Source organism: Heteronotia binoei, chromosome 5 (genome assembly GCF_032191835.1).
Source record: "Heteronotia binoei isolate CCM8104 ecotype False Entrance Well chromosome 5, APGP_CSIRO_Hbin_v1, whole genome shotgun sequence".
Classification (NCBI taxonomy): Eukaryota; Metazoa; Chordata; class Lepidosauria; order Squamata; family Gekkonidae; genus Heteronotia; species Heteronotia binoei.
This window is the reverse complement of record NC_083227.1, coordinates 40,964,939-40,976,454: the sequence shown is the minus strand read 5'-3', so window position 1 is coordinate 40,976,454 and position 11,516 is coordinate 40,964,939. Positions and strand designations below refer to the sequence as shown.

The window sequence follows — 11,516 nt, the reverse complement described above, 5'->3', positions numbered from 1 at the left end:
GGACAGAAACTTCACCAAAGCCTGAGAGGAAAACTTGAAAAGTCTAATTGAAGACTGAGCTCTCTCTAACCAATAGCCATAGAAGAAGACTGCAGATTTATACCCCGCCATTCTATCTGAATCAGAGACTCAGATTTATACCCCACCGTTCTCTCTGAATCAGAGACTCAGAGCGGTTTACAATCTCCTATAACTTCTCCCCCCACAACAGACACCCTGTGAGGTGGGTGGGGCTGAGGGCTCTCCCAGAAGTTGCCCTTTCAAGGACAGCTCCTACGAGAGCTATGGGCTATCCTGAGGCCATTTCAGCAACTGTAAGTGGAGGAATGGGGAATCAAACCCATTTCTTCCAGATAAGAGTCCACACACTTAACCACTACACCAAACTGGCTCAGTAGGTGAAAGGCAAGTCTCTTCTCTCAGGAGAAGGGCTTCTACTTGGAACTAAGGTACATCTTCTTAGGTACCATAGGGTTCATCTGCTTGCACTTTTCTCTCTAGTATTGTGTATATTTGCTGTTTTGCTTTTTAGAAAGCAAAGGCATTTATAACGTTTGAATCCCATACATATGTCACATATTGCCTTTATTAATGTATTTTATGTTAAAGCAGTATATTTAGTTTACATTTTATAGGACAGAAGTATTGAATAGCCCTGACTTAGACGGCCCAGGCTAGACTGATCTTGTCAGATCTTGGAAGCTAAATAGGGTCTGCCCTGGTTAGCATTTGGATGGGAGACCAGAAAGGAAATTGAGAGTTGCTATGCAGGAGGGGGCAATGACAAAGCATCTCTGAACATCTCTTACCTTGAAAACCCTGCAACTTGACAACACTTTCCACCATCACCAAGTATTGTATATATTTCAATTTCCCCCCAAATTTCTGCTCCCCCCCAGACCTTCAAAATTTCTGGAAATTTCACTTTTCTAGTTAGGAGGCAACAACAGCTTTAGCCCAGGAGTGTCACTCATTTGTTATGAGGGCTGGATCTGACATAAGTGTGACCTTATTGGGCTGAGCCATGTCGGGCTGGGCCGTATGTGTCCCGATTTAAGATTATATGAACTTTATAAAAGACACAGACAAAGATTTTTTTAAAAAAAAACCCTTAAAATAAAACATGCTTAAAACATTAGCACTTGTTGGTCTTAAAGGTGGTTTCTTTGTATCTCTCCCATGGGATCCAGGGAACTGGGCAAAGGAAGCTCTGGCTCTTTCCTTCCTTTCCTGGGGGTCAGGAGGGGGAGGAGCCTCAGCCAATAGAAGGAAGAGAGGCTTGGCTCAGTAGCTCTACTGTGTGATTGAGAAAGTTTGGCAAAGCAAGCTCTCCTTCCCCCCTTCCTCCTCAAGGGAGGAGCCTCAACCAATGGAGAAAATAAGAGACTTTGCTTTGTAGCTTCTGTGCAATTGAGCAAGTCTGGCAAAGCAAGCTGTGATGCAGAAGGAAGCAAGAGAGGGAGAAGGAAGCAGATGACAGCCAATTACTTGGGGGCCTGATAGGAGCCCTCTGAGGGTCTGATTCGGCCCCCAGGCCGCATGTTTGACACCCCTGCTTTAACCTCTGAACTCTGCTTGCAGGCCTTCCAGACTATCTAGTTGAGCACTGTGAGGAACAGGTTGCTGGTCTAGAATGACTACTGTTCTAATCCACCAGGGCTCTTTTTAATGTATTTGGAAATCAAATGCCAATTTCATCTTCAGTTCTGTTTTGTTTTTAATTATCTCACAAAACCTCACAAATTCCAGAACAAAACACAACATCAACAAGACAAAGCAATTATGGAGAGAAGAAGCTGTGGCAGATCAAACTCTCAAAAGGCTGCATTCCATCCAGTTCCAGGATCAGCCACGGAGCAGAGTGACAACCTTTCAGGAATACAGAGTCAACAAAATCATAGCCCTACCTTCAAAACCTGTTGTATTGACTCTTGGTACTGCCTGTGAAAGAGCAGCATTCAAGTCTATCCTGCAATATTCATGCTGTCCTTGAGAAAGTCATTTTTCATCAACTCTGACCCCATTTTTCATGATGGAACATGAAAATAAATAAACAAGAAATGGGAAGCAGTCCATATGCTAAAAAGTGCCTTGATAATAAATAAGACAGTGGGAGTAACAGGACTAATTCACACAGCAGTGGGGAAAAACCAGCCCTCAGCTTGGTGAGCAGATTTCAGGAGGACATTTTGTGACAGGGCCCATAAGTAGACATCGCTTGGTTATATCTGGCCATCAGGCTTTGTAGACTACCATATGTTTAAAGCAAAATTTATGAAGATTTACAGTCCTGAACTATTCCGCTTCCAAATGTTGTAGGCATTCAGAGGTTGAAGCTCTGTAGCTCCCTGCCCTTTCTTGAACCTAATTTCACTCCAAGGATTGGAGGAAATAGATGCACCTTTTTGAATTAGGATGAGATCCTACTTCTCAAGAAGGAAGCATTGCTTTGCCCAGACACCAACGTGACTTTGGCCAGCTGACCACATTGTAGATCATTTCAAAGGGAGCTGTTTGCTTCTCTCAACCAACCAAGGATCCAAAGCCTAACTAGCTTAGTATGGGCAACGTCGACTGGCAGTGGCAGCTTTCCAGAGTCTCATACAGAGATAAGTGTACATCGGCTGCCTGAGATCTTTTTAACAGAAGATATCACAGATGAAGCTGGGGGATTTTTTGCATGCAAAGGATGTGAACCACAGTCCTTCCACAGCACCTCGCTTAATCAAGTGCAAAATAAAAACATTCTTTATGGTGACAGCTATTCACAATCATGCACAAAAAAAGAGTTGTGTATGTACTACATCTGAACCACAGCTAGATTCACTGCTAACTAATAAAATGCAGAATTGCAAGAAAAAGGATGTTTTCCACAAGGGGACAGGTGCAACTCATCCAGAATGCAGCAGCAAGGGTCCTAACTGGAAGCCCCATCAGAAGAGGAAGAAGAAGACTGCAGATTTATACCCCGTCCTTCTCTCTGAATCAGAGACTCAGAGCAGTTTACAATCTCCTATGTCTTCTCCCCCCACAATAGACACCCTGTGAGGTGGGTAAGGCTGAGAGGGCTCTCTCAGATGCTGCTCTTTCAAGGACAACTCCTACGATAGCTATGGGCTAACCCAAGGCCATTCCAGCAGCTGTAAGTGGAGGAGTGGGGAATCAAACCCAGTTCTCCCAGATAAGAGTCCGCGCACTTATATCAGAGCACATATCCAGGCGGTGCTCCACCAGCTGCACTGGCTCCAGATTGAATTCTGGATCAAATTCAAGGTGTTGGTTAACCTTTAAAGCCCTCTGTGGTCTGGGACCAATATATCTTTGGGATTCCCTCTCCTGGCAGTGCCCCCCCCCAAAAAAAGATTGTTATGCTCTTTAAGCAACAACGCACCGGGGGTCCTGGGGCCAAGGACTATTCACCTGGCCTCAACTACAGCTATAGCCTTTTTGGTGATGGCTCCAGCTTTGTAGAATGCACTTCCAAGAGAGCTCCAGGCCCTGTGAAACGTAGTTCAATTCCGCAGGGCCTATAAAATGGAACTGTATTGCCAGGCTTATGGGTGAGACCAGGAGTTTTTATTTATATACCGTCTACTGCTTCTTCTCCTCCCTTTCCCCCCAGTGATATAGTTTATATGCAATCTGGTTAACTGTTGTTTTTATAGATTTTAACTGTTTTTAAATTGCTTTACTGATGTTGTAAATCAGTGCTCCCTCTAAGCTGAGTTAGTGTGAGCTAGCTCAGGTTTTTTAGCCTCTGGCTCACATATCTTTGTCTTAGCTCAGGAAGGATGGCCTCAGAGCAAATGAATTTCTACAGTAGCCAAATCACTTGCTTACAACTTTAATGCCAGTGGCTCACAAAATAGAATTTTTGCTCACAAGACTGCACAGGTTAGAGGGAGCATTGGTTGTAATCTGCTTTGAGTCCCATGATCACGGGAAAGAGTGGAATAGAAACTGAATAAATAAATAAATGTGTGGTTTCCCTGTTGCTGCTGAGGCTGCCAATAGAACACAGCAGGAATAGGGCTTCCAAATGGCAAATTTCCCTGCCCCAGTACCTCAGCAGAGGTCATCCTCTTCCCTACACCACAAGGGCTTCTTTTAGTGGGTTTTTTTTTTGGGGGGGGGGTTGCTATTTGAATATCGTTATAGCAATCTGTCTATCCAATTTTCTGAATTATTAGCTTTTATTTGTTTTTTAAAAAGCAAGTCTTTAGTCCCTTTTGTTGCAGAGATATAAAGTACAGAGACTGGAGAAGTTTTTTTTTTTTTTTAAAATACAAGCTAAAAATTCAGAGAACCTTATATGCATGTTGTTATAACATTACAATTATTCATCTGCCAATTTTAAAAAGAATGGTGTTGGGGGCTGGGAAAGGGCTGCTTGTGTAGGCAGGACTGGGAAAATCCAAACTTTCCTACCCAACATGGCAGCCATCCAGGCTTTGCTACAATCTTTCCCAAAACTTTGCAGCAAAGCAGGTTTGGTAAAGGTTGTGGAAGCCTGGAAGGTGCAGCATTGTGCCACAGTATTCTGGGGATGTATGCAAACACCTGCTTCCCAATTGCATTGAAGCTGAGACAAATAACCTGTGTGGAAAAGGTCCATATTTCTCACTGATTTGGTTTTTCTGGTGCTTTTCCCTAGCTGCATTGGTTATTAAGATTTAAAGCATTTTTTCTATGCACCTGGGAGAACCCATAATGTTTCTTTTGATAATGTAATCATATTGAAAAATAACAACAAAACTCTATAAATTTTCCTCTATGTGTACCTAGATGTTATATAGCACATGGATTCTCTGGTGTTTGCTTTGTTGAGCATCATCTCTGAACTTTTCCCCATAGATGGAACATTCATAAGGGTTTTCATCTGTGTGGATTCTCTGATGCTTGTTCTTCTGAGAAACATCACGGAACCTTTTCTCACAGATGGGGCACACAAAAGGTTTTTCTCCTGTATGGATTCTTTCATGTTTGTTAAGATCTGATCTGTTGGCAAAGTTTTTCCCGCACTCAGGGCACATGTAGTCTTTCTCCCCTGAGTGAGTAACCTGGTGTTTAATAAGATCAGAGCTGCAGGTGAAAGTTTTCCTGCAGGATAGGCATTTGTAGGGCTTTCCTGTATGGATTCTTTCATGCTTGTTAAGATCTGATCTATTGGCAAAGTTTTTTCCGCACTCAGAGCACACGAAGTCTTTCTCTCCAGAGTGAGTAACCTGGTGTTTAATAAGATCAGAGCTGCAGGTGAAAGTTTTCTTGCAGGAGAGGCATTTGTAGGGTTTTTCTCCTGCATGGATTCTTTGGTGCTTATTCAGGCATGATTTCACACGGAACCTCTTCCCACATCCTTCGCATTCATAGGGTTTCTCTCCTGTGTGGATCCTGTAGTGTCCATGGAGGTGAGATTTGATGCTAAAACGTCTCCCACAGTCAGGGCAACCGTAAGGCTTCTCTCCCGTATGGACTCGCAAATGGACATTGAGGTTGGATTGCTGATCGAAGCGTTTTCCACATTCAGCACATGAATACGGCTTCTCCCCTGTATGGATTCTCTGGTGTTTAATTAGGTTAGCACGCCGATCAAAACTTTTCCCACAAACAGAGCAGGGATAATATCTTTTGGATACTCTTAACGGTGGCAAGCTTTCTGTAAAATTTCCTTCACTAGGAGTGGAATATCCTTGTCTGAGCTCTGGCAGTGTTCCCTGATGTCCTATTGACTTGATCTCAATTGCTTTGGTCAACTTTGGATCAAAGAACAAATCCCACCATAATGTTTCTGTTGGTTGCCCTGCTGTTGTGTCTCCTTGCTGAGGATTCTTATACACACTTATACTTTCTGATCCATCACCTGCAGGAATAAAGAAAATCCCAATGGAGATTATCTGAGAGAGAAAGAAGACAAAAGTGATAAGAAATGCAAAAAGGAAACAGAGCCTTGACTGAGGGAAGGAAATTTATCTGCTGATGCAAAGGCAGCTAACTAATAGTGCATATGCCACAGGCAGCCCTGGCTTCAAGGATCTATGGTACTGCCAAACAGAATGAGGAAGGACTGCAAGCCTGACTGAGACTTGGAACAAAGTTTTTAAAACTGTGTTCTCTGGAAACTCAGCAGTGGTTCCTGTCTGCAATGGCAGACAGCCACCAGTGAAAGATGGCTTTCCACTGCTGATTCTCCTCTGCACTGGTGACCCACAAAGTTAGATCTCTGGAATTTTGAGAACTGGCATTGGGCACAGTCACAAAATAGCCACCAGGTGGGGCACAGCTGACCACACAATGGCTGGCAAGTTCTAAGCCAAGCATTGTTTTATGATGGAGGCAGTTGTTTCCAAATGTGTGCTCCCTGCAGACACAGAAGTGATACCTATTGGGCTCTTCTGAAATAGCTCCTGTTCCAATAAAGTGGAGGAAGCAAGGACTGGGTCTATTGGCTTGGAGATGAAGGAAAGGTGCTATCGGACTTGAATCACTTCAGCAGGCACTATAGTGGGAATGTAGTGGCTCTACATCAAGTAGTCATGATAGAATGATGAGTATATCAAAGATGCACTCTACAGAATGGTTCAGTCTGCTGGCTGTTATCACATATGGGAAGGAAGAGAGCAAATATTCATGCTAGTTGTGGTTCAACTGTTTGCTCCTTCCTTTCCTTAGGGACGGTGGCTTCCTTTCCTTTCGTTAGGGACGGTGGCTCAGTGGTAGATCATCTGCTTGGTAAGCAGAAGGTCCCAGGTTCAATCCCCGGCATCTCCAAAAAAGGGTCCAGGCAAAATGATGTGAAAAACCTCAGCTTGAGACCCTGGAGAGCCGCTGCCAGTCTGAGAAGACAATACTGACTTTGATGGACCAAGGGTCTGATTCAGTATAAGGCAGCCTCATATGTTCATATGTTCCCAGAACACTCCCCTCTACCTGTTGCAGACATGGTGATCTCACCTGAGCAAGAGTCTCTTGTGCAACTCTCTTCATTCACCATCTGAATCTCTTTCTCTTGTCTCATCTGGAACATTAAGTCATATTCAAGGGGAGAGGAAATCTTGTCCAGTTTGGGAGATGGCAATTCTGGGTAACAATTCATGAATAACAAGGAAGATTAGAGGAAGGGTGTAGAAAAAATTTACTATAAACAAGAGTATACAAATTACCACTGTAGATCTAACAAAAAGTCTCGCTCATCCAGGGTTTTATCTCCTGCTGCAGCTGGCCAGATGTTTCTTGGCTGTTTTTCACCGTGCATGAATGTGGTCTGTAAACCGTCTACAGCAGCAAATGACTTCTGGGAATTTTCTTTAAACTACCTTATGACTGAAGGTTCTATTATTTAAACTACCTTATGGTTCTACTGCTTCAGATCAACATGGCTGCCCACCTGGATCTATATAGATGGTTATCAAAGGACAGGGTCATTTTGAGGGTGGCCCCTAGATTATAGTGCTCCTTTCTTAGGGAACAAAATTCAGGTTTGGTAATACCTTAAGAACCAACAAAATGTTCCACGGTATAAGCTTCCATAAGCCAAAGCTCACTTTGCCTTCCAGTATATCTGTCTCTTTCCTTCCTGTCCTTCAGGAAATATGGTAAATGCTAGTGAATTATTTATTTTTTAACCTTGCTATTGTGATGTATGATTTTATTGATTTTACGTTGGATTGCACTGAATGGATTAAATATTTCTGTTTTTATGAGTTTGTAGCTGCCTATAGGTGGAACATTAATGCCTGGAATCAATAAATGGAGAAAGGCACTCACCAAGCTCAGTTACATTGGCAGCCCTTACAGCACCACCTTTGGCAGTGATTTCCTTTTTATTTGGCTTTTGGAGCTTCATGGTGTGTGACTCTTCCAGACACTCAGGATGGAGAACGGGATCAGATGTTGCAATCAGTAGCTCTGGAACAAGGAAAGAGATGAGAGAGAATTATAGATTTAAGGAATAGCCATCTAAACTCAGCATTAAAGTCAGTTCAATGCATGTTTATATTCAATGCTGGCACAGACAAGGAAAGACAAGTCAACAAGGAAAGGAAATCTGATAAATAGATCATTGTAATTTCTAGATGATGGGTTTATCCATAGCTCCCAAGGATGTCTGTCATTTTCAGATAGTCCACCCTTGTTTCTCTCTATGATCCTATAGGTTGAACAGTTGTCTGTATACCAGTACCATGTGCTGCATCAAGTCTGCATTTTCTTGGGTAATGATTTACAGCCACAATATTTTTGACTTATCGCAAGTCAGTCCAGGCTGCCAGTTGTGCGACTGGCACAGCCTGTAGCAGCATGATGGAAATGAAGCATAGACTGCTTAAAAACCACAGCTGCTAGGCACTCAAACATCATGTGAACAAGTCCCACCATGAAAAGGGATCCTTACCCAGTGAAGCCACATTTTCGGAATTCTCCTGCATGACGCTGTAATACAAATACCTTTGGTCCTCATCCAAAAGATCCCACTCCTCTTGGGTGAAATAGACAGCCACTTCCTGAAAAGTCACAGGCCACTAGTAAAGACAGAAAGCACATTATATATTTAACCTGCTATTATTATTAAAAATATATTTTAACAACAGCAGTCCAATATCCCAGACTTGCCTGCTCTTAGAAGTTAGAGGAAAGTTGTTAGAAGATGGTGTGGAATTGTTTTCTGTTACCCCAGAAGAACAATTGGTTGAAATTAAACCAGAAGAGTTTCCAGCACAACATTAGGAAAAATTTCCTGACTGTTAAGAGTGGTTTCTCAGTGGAACAGTCTTCCTCAGGAGGCAGTGGGTTTTCCTTCCTTGGAGGTTTTTAAACTGAGGCTAGATGGCCATCTGACAGCAATGCTAATCCTGTGGATTTAGGGGGAGGTATTTGTGAATTTCCTGCATTGTGCAAGGGGCTGGACTAGATGACCCTGAAAGTCCCTTCCAACTCTGTGATTCTATAATTCAGGGGTGGCCAACAGTAGCTCTCCAGATGTTTTTTTGCCTGCAACTTCCATCAGCCCCAGTCATTGGCCATGCTGGCTGGGGCTGATGGGAATTGTAGGCAAAAACATCTGGAGAGCTACCGTTGACCACCCCTGCTATAATTCTAAGTTGGGTCTGCCATAGTATTTGGATGGGAGACCACCAAGGAAAACTGTGTGGCAAACCATCTCTGAACATCTCTCATCTTGAAAATCCCATGATGTTGTGATTTGACAGCACACTTATTATTGTGGTTGTTGTTATAACAATATTATAATAGGTGCCATGACGACTTAAGATCAATGGATTACAACACAGGGATCAGAAACACTTGCCAAAGGAATGGCAGCTCCTTGATCTCTCATCTTGTATATGCTTGACTGAGACAAGAGGAAGATTGCCAGCATCCTAATCCATGCAAAGGTAGGTGATTCTGGGAGTAATGCTGAGCAAGTAAACTCAGAAGTGCCATATTATTCAATAGTGTTTACTCGAAGGAAGGGATCTTTAGGACTGTAGCATCTATGACATCCATTGTCAATAATGTTGTTTGTCAACACTTGGGGCCAATAAGACCCTATTATGTCAGGTTAGTAATTCCAGAAGAGTAATCATTTTAGTCTGTAGCCACAAAATCAAACAAAAGTCCAGGGGGCACCATAAAGACTAACAAAATTCATTCTAGCATAAGCTTTCAAGAATCAACTCACTCTTTCAGATGCAATGGACAGTACATCCACTAGGCCGATACACTTATATTTAAAGTTATAAGCAGTAGGGCAGATGTCAAAAAGAAAGGCTGTTTTGAAACCATAACCAATGGAAAGTGCAGGTAAGGATGATTCCTAATTGAAGGTAATGAGCAAAGTAGGATAAACATAAAATCTAGCTAAGAAAGGTAGAGGGGAGAAACAAGATAGGTAGAACTACTTAATTGCAAAGAGTAGGTCATTCAAAGCTATTAATAACCCCTATAGCGAGGAAGTCCAAGTCTTTATTCAAACCTAGGGGACAGATCCATCATGTCCAAATGCTTTGCTATCCTAGGGTCTGAGAACACCATTGCAAAACATGCAGATATGACCTCCTCTTTCTGACAGTACCTGCTGCCCCAGGTAGGCCTCAGCCAGCTGAGCTGCCTCCTCACTGCTTCTTGGTTCCCTGGCTCTCACCCAAGTCTGCATTCCCCATGGCAGCACTTGCAGAAATTGCTCCAGGACAATCATATCCACAATTTGTCTTTTGGTGCGATCCTGTGGCCGTAGCCACCTCAGGGCTGCCTCATCCAGTCGGGACAAAGTCTGCCGGGGAGTTTCTCCCAAAGGAACGGTTCCCAAGCGAAACCTCTGTCTGTTACTTTCTTCAGTGTCTTTGGGGACAGCAATGATGACTCCAGGGTGGGTGTCAACTGGATCTTCTTTTAGGGAGCAACAGGCCTCTGGGGCCTTCCTGGAGACTGAAGAAAACAAGGAGGGCATCCACTCCATTCTAGTCCAAGTGCCAAAGAGATCCGTTGGGCCAAAATATCCAGTTTCTTCTGCTTGTTTCTGTGAAAATGGAAACATCTGGGAAGCCATTCTGTAAGGGACCTCTACAACCTGTGGGATGGAAGCAAAATGAGAAAATATCCTTGTCATACCCTTCTGCCCTGGGACTCAAAACAGCATAAATGACCCTCCCTCCCTACCATTTTAGCCTCACAACAACCCTGTGAGGTAGGCTAGCCTAAGAGACAGTGACTGGCCCAGGACACTTTGTTGCTTGAACTTGGGTTTCTCAACTGCATTCTCAGGACTAAGGTCTACACTGCTCTCAGTAGTAGCCCGTTTGAAATGTCACTACAGGCCCGTAGCTACAGTGGGGCCGGGGGGGGGGGGTCAGACTCATCATTTCACCCCCCCTTCCAACTGTTTGGCCCCTCCATTGGAGGGCCCCCAATCTGTCCCCGTTGCTCACTGCCTCTCTGAACAAGTAGTAGCACTGCTGCAGGTCCTTTTGCTTTTCTCTCTCCCCTTCTCTGACACACCTTGCAGAGCAAAGGAGGGGGGGGGGGAGTCAAGAGATCTCTGTCTCGCTGAGAGGGGGGCATATAAGAAACGGGTGGGGGAAGCAGAGCCGCTGTGACTGCCCAGGTGATGGGGGGTTAGCTTGTGGAACTCAAGGCAGCTTACAGTGCTGAGAGCCCAAGGCCACCAAACTGGGTGCCCCCACCCCCCCAAACAACCAATCCTGCTGTGAGCTCCACCAAACATGGCTATGGCCCTGTGTCACTGACATCAGGATCTTCATGAGGTATAAAACACAGGGTTGCCACTTAGGTGCTTCTTGACTGGTGCTCTTTAAATGCTTGTTCCTTTCCTTCCTGTTCTACTGCAGCACCCTGGACAAAGCATTAGGATCACTAATCTCCGCTTCATATTAAGGTCCTAGTTTCCCACAGGAGGCGCCTGAACAAAAGACAGCAGCAGTTCAAAGTCTTGGCACAGCCTCCTCCTGTCTTATGCTCCTTCTTTTGCCCTTGGGAAAGCCTTTCTGGGACTTGCACCCACC

General features: G+C 44.0%; 1 protein-coding gene across 1 annotated transcript; it reads right to left on the bottom strand.

Moving 5' to 3' along the window:
- Positions 1-4,769: 4,769 nt before the first annotated feature.
- LOC132572347 (zinc finger protein 436-like) lies at positions 4,770-10,572 on the bottom strand. Its single transcript, XM_060239268.1, has 5 exons — positions 10,070-10,572; positions 8,390-8,516; positions 7,765-7,905; positions 6,952-7,077; positions 4,770-5,860 (listed from the first exon to the last, which is right to left on the bottom strand). The coding sequence occupies exons 1-5, from the start codon at positions 10,541-10,543 to the stop codon at positions 4,782-4,784; spliced, it is 1,947 nt and encodes a 648-aa protein (XP_060095251.1). The 5' UTR covers positions 10,544-10,572; the 3' UTR covers positions 4,770-4,781.
- Positions 10,573-11,516: the final 944 nt, after the last annotated feature.

Excerpts from the sequence above, each read along its gene's own strand:
- LOC132572347 (XM_060239268.1), bottom strand. The coding sequence starts at position 10,543 with ATGGCTTCCCAGATGTTTCCATTTTCACAGAAACAAGCAGAAGAAACT. Across the intron at positions 8,517-10,069 it reads AGGCCTACCTGGGGCAGCAG|TGGCCTGTGACTTTTCAGGA; the intron begins GTACTGTCAGAA and ends TGTCTTTACTAG. Across the intron at positions 7,906-8,389 it reads CGAAAATGTGGCTTCACTGG|AGCTACTGATTGCAACATCT; the intron begins GTAAGGATCCCT and ends TCCTTGTTCCAG.